Source organism: Homarus americanus, unplaced genomic scaffold, assembly GCF_018991925.1.
Source record: "Homarus americanus isolate GMGI-L3 unplaced genomic scaffold, GMGI_Hamer_2.0 scaffold39155, whole genome shotgun sequence".
Lineage (NCBI taxonomy): Eukaryota > Metazoa > Arthropoda > Malacostraca > Decapoda > Nephropidae > Homarus > Homarus americanus.
The window spans coordinates 4820521-4833615 of NW_024737042.1; the positions used below are offsets into that span (position 1 = coordinate 4820521).

The window sequence follows — 13095 nt, forward strand, 5'->3', positions numbered from 1 at the left end:
GAGCTTAAAGAGAATCTCAAGAACAAGAACTAAAAAAATCAGGTACAGTATCATAGATGCTAAGTGTATATTTCGTTTCATGATATACTATATTTTGTTTCCGAGTGCGCAACTTTTGCCGCTCACCAGTCTTGCTGACTGCTGTAGTCTTCGATAGAAAACAACTTTTGAGTAGTTTCAGTATACCTTTTTCAATTATTTGTCATGTCATATCGTACACGTAATGAATGCAATGTTGATAAGAGTAATTACATTCTAAGTTTTATTTATAATGTAGATTAAAATTTATTAGAGCAGTAAAAGCATTACATGTGAGCGACATTTTTTGTGCTGTGTTGATGTAAACAATGATGGCCTGGCAAGAAACATAACATGACAAACAATACTGGCTTTACGGGGTCACATGACGATTGCTCCTAGTTTAATTTCCATCTAATGAATAAACACTCAAACGCTACCAGGGGGGGGGGGGGGTAAGGTTAGGTTAGCGTTAAGGCAGTTTAATCTTAAGGTGAAATAAGAAAGCCGGGAGAATAATTTTTAAGTGACCCGTTTTATGGACAGTGGACAGTAATACTGACGATGGCGGGCTTATCAAAGCTTCACAATATTTCTTAACAGCTGTACTACACAAGGATAAAAGTTCCAATAACCGTAATATTAACAATAAGCATAAATCTGCAGACTAGAAACGATAAACGCGTATAATGGCTGCTAAGATGGGAGACCGTGGTATGGCAGTCCGAGGCCAGTACTTGTAGAGGATTGAAGTGTTACTAGGCCTGGAGGGCAGGTACTATCTATAAAGTCTCCCAGTATAAAAAAAATGGCGGGTGAGAGAGATAGGAGAGGGGAGGGGAGCGTTGAGGGTGTTCTCTCAATTTGAGGAAACGCTGAGTAAGACTCAAATATTACTGAAGAGATGTCGTGCCTAAACGACCTCCCAGTACTCGAGAAAGACAGGAGTGAGGCCCAGAGTCTTGGCGCTGAACTGTGTACCATTATGGTCACTCGTCACCCTACACTCGCACCCTGCACATGGCCCGTACCCCCCCTCCACCACCACTGAATAAGTCTCACCGACCACCAGTTTGACGGGGTGATCAAACCTGCAGCCAATACCCTGCCAGCGGCCCTCCTCCACTAAAGTAGTCGCTGAGAGGACCTTCACGATGGTGTCTTTCACACTGGTCACACCGGGAGCCGTCAGCTGGGTTACATATATTGTTGTGGACACTTGAAAGTCACGAAGTATTTCCTGGTCATTGCTGGCGTAGTGATGCTGACAAAACAAGAGATTTGCAGAATTTAATTTGCTCTTTCTTTTGTCTCTGGCACTCGTTGCTGCAAACCTTGGCAGGGGAATATTAGGAATATTTTTAATATTCATGAGTATTGCAACACTCTCATCGCTGGTCAGGACACCAGATGGAAGCACGTGTTCCACAAATTCGTCCGTCTTCATAGTGAGGAAGCGAACCTGAGGCAAGAACTCATCAACTACCTTCCGAAGGCTTCTGCCGGTGGTTTCCTCGCCTGCCACCCACTGATGCTGCCTCAGGGGGACGGTTTCTCCCTTGACTGAGGGTATCTTGTGCTGCAAGTCCATGTTCACTGCAACATCACACTCACCCGTGACCTGAATACAACTCATAGTTGTTGCTTCCTGATCACTCATCTTCACCTGGGGCAGAAACTGATTCACTTTACTACTTAGACTTATGGTCGGGTCCTCGTCCTTGCCCGGTGTGGGTGTTGACACTTGTGAGGAGACTTTCGGCGGTGGTGGTGGTGGCGGATAGTTAGAGTGAGGGGTCCTGGGTGCTCCTCCCTCACCTCTCATTCTAACTTGCTCCCGACCCCTGGACCAAGAGTAAAGAAAAAGATACTTGACATCAGTCTACAAAGATTTAAGATTACAGATACATACATGTAGGGATTATCCATCATTTCTAAAGTAAATTTTGGAGACTAAAATTATTAAATTATAAATCAAACACAATACTATCGTATTTCCACGCTAACCTGGCCATCTTCTGTACTAATAGCTGATTGGTTCATAGAAAATTAAAACTAAATGTGTTCACAATTGATAAGCAGACCTGTTATTATCTAAAATAATGTTAAATAACTGGTTCGAATAAACATACCGGAAGGTTCTGTAAAGTCAGGAGTATGTTTCTGTTTCAGGAATAAATTGCCAAAATGTTATTACACGTAAATTTTGGGTTTGATGAAACATTGTCTTTTTTCTTTTTCTTTTTTGCATGAATCAACACCTCAAAAACTAAGATTTAGTTAACCAACTCTCAGCGAAAGCTAATTATGGAGGTGCTAGTTATAACGGGTAATTCATCAGGGCGGGGGTAGAAAATAGGAAAAAATGGCTGGAAACTCTTGTTCTAATTACACTCTCACCAAGTGATAATCGCACGGAACACGAAGGTTTCAGACGAGGCTGCGAGCTGGTGGTGGTGCAGTAGGTGGCGGAGGGAGGCGCGGCCCAACACGCCTATGTCCCGGGACACTAAAACGTCGTCTGAGGACACCATCAACTCCTGCAGAAGAGAACACTGGCCAGTCACTGTTTAGCGTGGTTCCAGCTGACTCGTGCATTCTTGGAACCATTTATGAGTTTTTTGTTTTACCTTTCTCGAGTATTAGATATACAGTATACCATATAGTGGTAATACCCAATAATTGTTGAAAACTTGGTAAGTGACATTATATTCCTTATTATATATTTCAACCACATCGACTAGTATCATGCATACTTCACAGTCATGACTTTATGATTTAACGACTAATCACCAAAACAGTTTTCTGGCTGACCGCTGCTACATAGGATTATTATAATTGTGTGACATGCAAGTTTTCTTCTCATAACCCTTTTTACTCGTTGCAGGGCGGAATTTTTTACGTGATTATCTAGTATTATCCTGATTTTGGAATGACATGTTGATCTAATTTAACCTCTCTCTTTCTAACTAACTTTATCTATCTATCTATCTATCTATCTATCTATCTATGTGTGGATAAAGACTTAGGCACAACCTAACCTAACTTTCACACACCACCACCAGCGTAAGGGAGGGACAGAGGGAGGGAGGCAGCAGGAGCCGGCACTCACCTGCCCACACCTGGCCAGCAGCTGAGTGTCGTCCAGCAACACGGCAGCCTCGTACACTCCCGGGAAGGTATTTGGTGTCACCTCTCGGACCAAGTACTAGAGGAGATATAGAAGAAAAACGAGATTAACGTAACACTGTGCATTATAGACTGTATACAATTAACAATATAACAACAGATCTCTCTCTCTCTCTCTCTCTCTCTCACATACAAACAAATAAAACACACACACGCCCCAGCTTGGTGTAAATGTGTACGTGTCTTGTACATTTAAATAAATCTGTTAACTTCAGGAGCAGTCGAAGTTAGGTAGCTTCATAACATATGGAGTTAACTTCAACGTCTTGATCAGACACGCACGGATTATACTTAACACAGCTGACGGCCACACCTGCAGCCGTTGTTGTCAGATACGGGCAGCACAAGCACCTGGATTTTGTACCATCTCTTGGTATCAGCTGACAAATAAAACTGACTCGAGTGAATGTTTACTGTGCCATGTTTTATCTGGCACTAATAGATGTTCATATCTGGCACTGATGGATGCCTATATCAGGCTCTGATAGACGTGTATATCTGTCACTAGTAAGTGTATCTGGCACTGACATGTATATACTTGGCACTAATAATTGTATCTGGCTTTAATAAATGTACAGTAGCTAAAACAATTATCTGTGCATACTTTGTGGGAAACACTATGAGACCATGGACGATAAATTTTGGTATATGAGGGCTGTCACTAGTCACATAAAATTTCGGAGCATATCGACCCCACCTGCACAGATAGTTGTTTTAGCTACTACCTGCCACTGACAGATGTATATAGCTGGCACTAACAAGCGCATATACCAGAGCCAGAATCCAATACGGCTACCGTGGATGACCATCTGGGCGTCTCACCTGCGAACACAGCTGGCACAGAGGATCCATCTGGTACTTGGCAGCCAGATGGTACACCTGTAGAGCCAGCTGCACCCCCGGCAGCTGGGTGTGGTTTAGGTACAAATGGTCAAGCAGCCACTCGAAAGCGTCAGGTGGATCCTCCGGCAAGGCAAGGACGTCTCCCTCAGCCAGCGGCCCGTACAGCATGGCCTCGAACACAGGAGAGCTCATGGCCAGCACCCAGCGGTGGGCCTGGAAGGGGAGGAAGGGGTGATATGTGTACCTGGCTAACATAAGCTGGACTCATGACATTGGTAAGCTATCACTTATAACACTAATACTGCGTTGCTACTACTGCTGCTGCTGCTGCTGTTACTATAACTACTCCTACTACTACTGCACCACTTACCATCTACTACTACTACTACCACCACTACTACTGTACTACAACTACTATTTTCAAATTGGCGAATACCACCTCGGGTTGCCACTGAGCTAACCCGCTGTACAAAGTGAGATATAAGCAGTCTCCTCCGTCTCCCGTACAGTATTTATATAAACAAGAGACTCAGCAAATGTTTCCTCTATAAAACATGTTAACACTAAACACGTGGATATGATGAAATAAAACTCTTGTAAAACAAAACAAAAAATGCGTTATAAAATCCTAATTATAAATGATATATTTATCTTACAGTGCTTGACAATCCATCATAATCGGATCAAATGAAGATTTAACACTGACAACCCAATCCAACGTAATATAACCTAACCTATCCTAAATCCAACTTGATATAACCTAACCTATCCTAAATCCAACTTGATATAACCTAACCTAACCTATCTAACCTAACCTAACCTAACCCAATCTAACCAAATTTATAATCTAGGGTGACAGCAACGGCATTATAAAATTATTACTGCTTTTTATAATGACACTTCAACACCTTTTATCTCCTAGCAGTTTAAGTTCCTCCTTCAAGCCGTCTCCTATGTGTAGTGTGGTGACCTGTATGGTGGTGTGGTGTTGACCTGTATGGTGTCGACCTGTATGGTGATGTGGTGTTGACCTGTATGGTGGTGTGGTGTTGAATGATGGTGTGGTGTTGACCTGTAGACCTATGATGGTGTGGTGTTGACCTGTAGATCTATGATGGTGTGGTGTTGACCTGTAGCCCTATGATGGTGTGGTGTTGACCTGTACACCTATGATGGTGTGGGGTTGACCTGTATGATGGTTTGGTGTTGACCTGTAGATCTATGATGGTGTGGTGTTGACCTGTACACCTATGATGGTGTGGGGTTGACCTGTATGATGGTTTGGTGTTGACCTGTAGACCCTTGGTGTGGTGTTGACCTGTAGACCTATGGTGGTGTGGTGTTTACCTGTAGACCTTTGGTGGTGTGGTGTTGACCTGTAGACCTATGATGATGTGGTGTTCACCTGTATGGTGGTGTGATGTTGACCTGTAGACCTATGGTGGTGTGGTGTTGACCTGTATGGTGGTGTGATGTTGACCTGTAGACCCTTGGTGGTGTGGTGTTGACCTGTAGACCCTTGGTGGTGTGGTGTTGACCTGTAGACCCTTGGTGGTGTGGTGTTGACCTGTATGGTGGTGTGGTGTTTACCTGTAGACCTATGATGGTGTGGTGTTGACCTGTATGGTGGTGTGGTGGTTACCTGTAGACCTATGGTGGTGTGGTGTTGACCTGTAGACCTATGATGGTGTGGTGTTGACCTGTATGGTGGTGTGGTGTTGACCTGTAGATCTATGGTGGTGTGGTGTTTACCTGTAGACCTATGGTGGTGTTGTGTTTACCTGAATGATAGTGTGGTGGCCAGGGAAGGTGAGGGTGATATCAGACAGGTGGCCAGAGTGGCGCAGGTAAGCGAGACGCTCCCCAGGTGTGGCCAGGAAACACTGCCACTGTCTACCTCCAGCCTCCGCCATCTTCGCTCACCTGGTGGTGGTCAATATCGACAATGATAATGATGTTAATTATGTCAATGATGATAATGGTGATGATACTGGTGATAATAATGATGATAATGATGATATTAATGATAATTTATTGTGATAATGATGATAATAATAATAATAATAATAATAATTAACAATAACAATAACTAGCATGATTGGTTAATTATCTTACACTGAGGTTAATGTTACGCGTCACACTAAGACTTGGGCTGTTGTGTTTAATGATTCTTAAAATAAGTCTAATGCCTTTTTGGTGATTACGGTGTCATAAGAGCCTCCAGTGAACGGGGTTGTGACCGGTGAAGAAGGGGGGTGTGGACGACAGGTGAGAGAGGGGGTGGGGCGACAGGTGAGAGAGGGGTGGACGACCGGTGAAGAAGGGGGTGTGGACGACAGGTGAGAGAGAGGTGTGTGGACGACAGGTGAGAGAGGGGGGTGGACGACAGGTGAGAGAGTGTGGACGACAGGTGAGAGAGGGAGGTGTGGACGACAGGTGAGAGAGGGTGGACGACAGGTGAGAGAGGGGGTGTGGACGACAGGTGAGAGAGGGAGGTGGACGACAGGTGAGAGGAGGGAGTGTGGACGACAGGTGAGAGGGGTGTGGACGACAGGTGAGAGAGGGGGGTGGCGACAGGTGAGAGAGGGAGGTGTGGACGACAGGTGAGAGAGTGGGTGTGGGCGACAGGTGAGAGAGGGGAGGTGGACGACAGGTGAGAGAGCGAGTGTGGACGACACGTGAGAGAGAGAGTTTGGACGACAAGTGAGAGAGAGGGGTGTGGACAACAGGTGAGAGAGTGTGGGACGACAGGTGAGAGAGGGGGGTGTGGACGATACAGGTGAGAGAGAGGGGTGTGGACGACGGTGAGAGAGGGAGGTGGACGACAGGTGAGAGAGGGGGGTGTGGGCGACAGGTGAGAGAGGGAGGTGGACGACAGGTGAGAGAGCGAGTGACGACACGTGAGAGAGAGTTTGGACGACACGTGAGAGAGGGGTGTGGACAACAGGTGAGAGAGTGTGGACGACAGGTGAGAGAGGAGGGTGGGACGACAGGTGAGAGAGGGGTGTGGACGACAGGTGAGAGGGGGGTGTGGACGACAGGTGAGAGAGAGAGTGTGGACGACAGAGAAACTTTCACCAATAAAAACCTCACCGGAAACTTTCACGCTCGAAAAAGAGAATTCCCGTCAGACATTTTTGCTACCGGACAAAATCCCACCATATCTTTTCATACCAGACAAAATCCTACCCCAAAAATACAAAAACGGACAAAATCCCATCACATTCTTTCATACCGGACAAAACCCCGCCTCCAAAGATCTAGAACGAAGAAAATCACGCCACATTAAACATTTACTTTTTTTCAATACATCCAAAATTCGTACTGGGTTCTTTGGGTGAGGTTTTAGTCACAAGCGGAGGAGACGCCAAGAGGAGAAACACCTTGTCACTGTTATCTTCAAGAGTCCGTATGCAGTACATGCCCAGTACAGTATGTCATCCGTGTGCAACTATATCTTGCGCTAGTCAGGCCGTACCTCGATTATGCGGTTCAGTTCTGGTGCCCTTATTATAGAATGGATATTAATTCACTAGAGTCGGTGCAGCGTAGAATGACGAAAATGATTCCGGGACTTAGAAACCTTCCATATCAGGATAGGTTAAAGAAACTAAACTTGCATTCCCTAGAAAGACGAAGAGTGCGGGCAGATGTGATAGAAGTATTTAAGTGGGTGAAAGGAATCAATAGAGGAAATATAGATACAGTTCTTATAATATCCGAGCAGGATAGGACTCGAAGCAACGGATTTAAGTTGGATAAGTTTAGGTTTAGGAGGGAGATAAGAAGGAACTGGTTCACAAATAGGGTGGTGGACGAGTGGAACAAGCTTAGCAACTTTGTAGTAAGTGCTGGAACGCTGGAAAGTTTCAAAAGGAGGCTGGATGGATTCATGGATGATAGAGAGTGGTAGTAACTCTCGACAGGAGCTGCCATGCACATTGCACAGGCCAACCGGCCTATTGCAGACTCCGTATTTTCTTATGTTCTTATGTTCTTAACAGCCCAACCTGCTAGTAAATTGACAAATGGCGAAGAGGATATGGTAAGGTAAGGTAAGGTAAGGTAAGGTAAGGTAAGGTAAGGTAAGGTAAGGTGAGGTTAGGTAAGGTGAGGTAAGGTAAAGTAAGGTGAGGTGAGGTGAGGTGAGGTGAGGTTAGGTGAGGTAAGGTGAGGTGAGGTAAGGTAAGGTGAGGTAAGGTAAGGTGAGGTAAGGTGAGGTGAGGTAAGGTAAGGTAAGGGTTGTTATGAAGAGCTCCTCTCTGTTCAGGTTGAAGCACTTGTTCTTCAGATAATTTTCGGATAATTTGAGTATTACTGTAGACACTCCAGCTTATTTTTTTTACGGGCATTATCCCACCTGGGCACAAGTGGGGGGCGAAAATATAATAAAATAATAATAATAATTATGATGATGATGATAATAATACTGATAATAATAGTAATAAAATTAATACAAATATACAAAAATAAATAACAATTATAATAAAAGAAAATAATATTAATATTTTTTTAATTATAAATAATAATAATACCAATAATAATAATAATAATAATAATAATAATAATAATATTAAAAATAAAGAGCCATAAATAAAATAAAATAAATATCAAGAGTGGGAAACGATATATGTATGTTGTGTTGCCAAAGTAAGAAAAACAATTGAGACCCAGCAATTGTGTGTAAATGAGGCAGAAAGTCAGATCAGCAACCTGGGACTTGGTCACAATTTTCGTGATGCCATATGGCAGCAGGGTCTACCATTAGACAACACATGATGCTTCCAATATCTTCCCAGGCGGTAGTACCTCCCTGTTTGATAGCTGCCTAACGTTACATAGGGTGTTTAATCTTCTTGTTATCCTAAATTTCCACCTAAAATATCGCCAGATGTCGACCCTAAACTTAAATTCCTCCACCACGGAAAATTTATGTAAAAGACGCTCAAAACAATCATTTTCGTGGGAAAGTTATGAACTTTAACTTCTTGCTTCCCTCCTCCGTGTCTTTCATCACTACCATGAGTAACTGTAACAACACTATCGTAATGAAGTTCTTATGTACAGTATAAGGCCGGGGTGTGAGAGGATTATAATATATGTTGGCTCACGCGCTGCAACGGCACAAACCCAGGAGTGACATAATGCCTCTGCCTGTGTTTATCTTCAATAGAAAATGAGGGAGCGGCGTTTAGACAACTTGACATTGATATTGTCCGCCCTCACTCTTCACCATATCCTAGACATATGAAAATTATTTTCGTGATTATGAAGGTGAATATATAAAGTGGTCCGTCGTCAAATTGAGACGAAACTATATCAAAATACCTGTGATAAACACAGCCGAGGTGAGGCAGGTGATGAGAGGCAGGCAGGAGGCACTACTGAGTGCCCTGGGCAGCTGCCAGACTCTAACCATACATGAACTAACATAGCGTACAATCCGGCCAGCGAACACTTGAGTTAATACACACTAATATGGGATCAACTAAAGATTAATCCTAAGCTTATTTCGCGATAAGATTAACCTAACCTAATCTAACACTAACCTAACCTAACACTAACCTAATCTAACATAACCCAACACCCAGATAGCGTTAGGGTGTTAAATCATTGCGTGAAATAAGCTGGAGTGGCTACATCTTCATATGATCTTATGTTTATGTGTCTGACTTCAGCAGCAGAACTCCAAATAAACAAGAGCACCTGGAGCTACTACGTCTATGAGGTAAGAGGTGAAAGTCACAGCTATGAAAGACATTAACCGGCCTGTGGTGAAACATCGCTCGAGTGCAGTGAAGGTGTTCAAGCGATGACATAATTAAGTGTACATCTCTAATAGAATCTAATCTACCACATAAAGTACGATAAGTTCGCATTACCGTCTTCCTTTCTTACTTAAAAAGTGTAAAATAAACACAGAAGCAATAAAAAATAATGATTATTAACTAATAGATAGAAATGTTAATGTAAATAAGAGCTGTAGCAATTAAATATATAACATGACAAACATATATGAAATATCCCTGCATAAACTTGGCAAACTCTCGTCTCTTACCAGATCACCAGACCAAAATATCTTACTGAATTTCCGCATGTACAAGTACTTGGTCACTGCTGGTGTTGTGAGCAGTCCTGGACGATGACGACATAGGGAGTCACAACACGTGCCTGGTTTTGTGTCCTCAGATCCTCAACGCTACCAGAGGAGAAGGGGGAGGAGGAGAAAGGGTTGAAGATATGAGGATGGGGTGACTCGGGTGAAGGATAGGAGGAAGGAGGAGAAGGGACTCAGGTAAAGGGTAGAAGGGAGGAGGAGGGGGGAGGAGAGCAAAAGAATAGGTATTGGCACAATGGGGGCCGTCACCAGTGTGTGGCCCTCCATGTCTAGGGCGCCTGAACTGGACGTCCACTCTTCCTCCTCATTGACCTTCTCACGTCCTGCTTTTATATCACGAACAGGCTACGAACTTCTGATAATGCAAGTCCTCACTTTCCTCCCCACTGTGAGGTGACCTCCGGGGCTTCCCGACCCTCTGGCCCCGTGGCTACCACCTTTTTTGTCGTCCTGTCCATTGTTGACTCTCTCGTGCTCCCGGCCACCAGGTCTTAGATACCTCACCTGCCCACAGGACAATCGTGTACTGTATACAAGGGTCGTCTAACGCTGCCATGCCCTTCAACACAAATTTAACTCACAAAACCTCGGCGCCTCATATACACATTAAAAAAAAAGAAGATAATTGTTCTTAGAACACTAATGGACTAGCGGATCCCTATACTATATGCAATTTGTATCAAGGTTAGGTTAAATCGCATAAAATAGACGATTGTCCAGATGAGAATCGTTCGTGTGAGATGTAATGTGATGGTGGAGTGACTGACCAAGAAAAATAACAGGAAGACAATAGCTGACGATGCTTATGTGACTTTTACCTCATTGCTGGTGCTCACTGAGAACCAATCTGGCCAAACTTTACGCCAACACAATATTTATCAAAACTTTAAAACACACTTAAACACTGTTGAAGTTCGTGATACCTTCACAGTTTGTGAAACCTTTACAGTCTATTCTTGAAGGTCATCAACGTAAGATGTTCCGTACGTCCACAATGTAATGTGAAGAGTTATATTGTGCCAGTTTGATGGTCACGTCCTCCACCATGTATATTCATCGGTTCCATGACAAAACCCCAACGGGGTTGTCATTTATCAACACTAATCTAACCTAACCTAACCTAACCTAAACATAAAAATGTTTTATATATGAGACTGGGGTTTTGTCCGTTAGGGTTTTATCCGGTCACCATATTCATCAGTGCGTCCTGAACGTCTTCGTTAAGTCCTCAGGTATCCTGCAGGACACCGTCGATTGAATCTTTCATCCATCCTGCAGCGTACTGTCACGTCTGATGAAACCAGCATGTAGTAATAACCTGTGTACTTTTACTTTTTTACTTTTATCCTCTTCACCACTGATTGGCTCGTTAGCCGCTTGGACGACCGGTCACGTCTCCGTAAGAAGCATTAATGTGTGACATTCATAAATATTTAGTAGCTAAGTAAAGGTTACGGTGACAGAGTATCATATCCTGTACAGTACTTATAGTTTTAAGCTTACTAATCAATTTACATATTACTATTCAGAAATTATGCCACATAGTCTTACTGGTCAATAATGTATATAAAAAAAATTAACCCCTGATATCTTTCTTTTCACAAACTTAGCATCTCTTTCAAGTCATCGAGAGGAAAACGATCAGTTTTCTACGTCGTCAGTTTACTCCTATTCCTACCACCACTAACATGAATAATATTCATTACTTTATTAAGGTGTCACATTTTGCCATCACTTCTTTCCTAATTATAAACAAATAAAACTTATTTTCAACCAGTTTATCAATTAAGATTCTCCATAAGTCTCTTTATTACCAGAAAATAAATAACTTCCTCACATTAGGATTGTCTTAGTCCTGTTGGTTGCTCGTGTGTTATCTACCAGTTATCTGAGGAAGTTGTGAACTTGTGATAATTCTTATTTCGGCTTCAGTACCTACTACTACTACTACTTTGCTATCACTCGAAATCGAGTATGACGATCATCCAGTTATGATATAATGATACGAGTTATTAGGGCTGTCACCTTCATTGGTGATTTTTGAGGTGACTAAAGAAGCCGATACGGGACCGGCAAGGTCGTTCACATGTGTTGCACAGGTGGAGGGTTACATCGAGTGCGGGAGGGGCGGCGGCAGCGTCTTTCCGGTGTTGGTGCTTGTCTGCCTCAGTTTGTAGTCGGGATAACTCGAAAGTATTGATACCTTCTCATGTGGTGCTCCTCCAAGCGTTACGATGTGGAGTAATCGTCTCCCAGGTGAGGGTCGATTTGGCGCTTTTTCAGGTTTGTCTTTAAGACTAATGGTAGCCTCGATGTTCTTACAGTTGGTGTCAGCAAGAATACTGGCATTTGTTCTCTTGTATTCCCAGCGAACTCGGAGGATGGAACATAGACTATGTTGGTGAAAGTTTTCAAGTGCCTTGAGGTGCCTCCTGTATGTGATTCATGTCTCGCTGCCATATAGCAGGGTGGGGAGGACCACTGCTCGATATACGTGCAACTTTCTAGATAATTTTAGCTCCCTACAGCTGAAGACACGGTTTTAGAGTCTGCCAAAGGCTTGAGATGCATATCTGATTCGATGCTGAATCTCTTCATCGATGTCCGTGGTGGTGGACAGGTGGGCGCCGAGATACCGAAAGTGGGGAACATTAGAGAGGGTAGTGCCGTTAAGCTGGATGGATGGTGGAGGTGTGGCTGAACCAGGGGCAGGCTGAAAGAGAATCTGAGTCTTACGTACATTCACCTCGAGGCCGAAGTGTGCATAAGCATCTGCGTAGGTGTTCAAGATCTCCTGTAGATCACGTTCAGTGTGAGCGACAAGGGTGAGGTCGTCTGCATACTGAAGTTCAGTAATGGAAGCTGTAGACACCTTTGTTCCTGCCTGGGGTCGTCTTATATTGAAAAGACCCTTCATCCGGTACTGG

At 43.6% G+C, this 13095-nt stretch overlaps 1 protein-coding gene across 3 annotated transcripts in view; it reads right to left on the minus strand.

Moving 5' to 3' along the window:
* Positions 1-532: 532 nt before the first annotated feature.
* Positions 533-13095, minus strand: part of LOC121872611 — a 34237-nt gene continuing 21674 nt past the window's right edge. For 2 of the 3 annotated variants that reach the window (XM_042375494.1, XM_042375495.1), the window contains 5 exons: positions 5832-5973; positions 4030-4263; positions 3131-3226; positions 2419-2558; positions 533-1862 (listed from right to left, as the gene is read on the minus strand). In XM_042375494.1, coding sequence (XP_042231428.1) covers positions 932-1862; positions 2419-2558; positions 3131-3226; positions 4030-4263; positions 5832-5963 — 1533 coding nt within the window. In that variant the 5' untranslated portion in view covers positions 5964-5973 and the 3' untranslated portion in view covers positions 533-931. Of the gene's footprint in view, positions 1863-2418; positions 2559-3130; positions 3227-4029; positions 4264-5831; positions 5974-9378; positions 9981-13095 lie in introns of those variants that run through there. The other variant, XM_042375493.1, reaches the window with a different exon arrangement.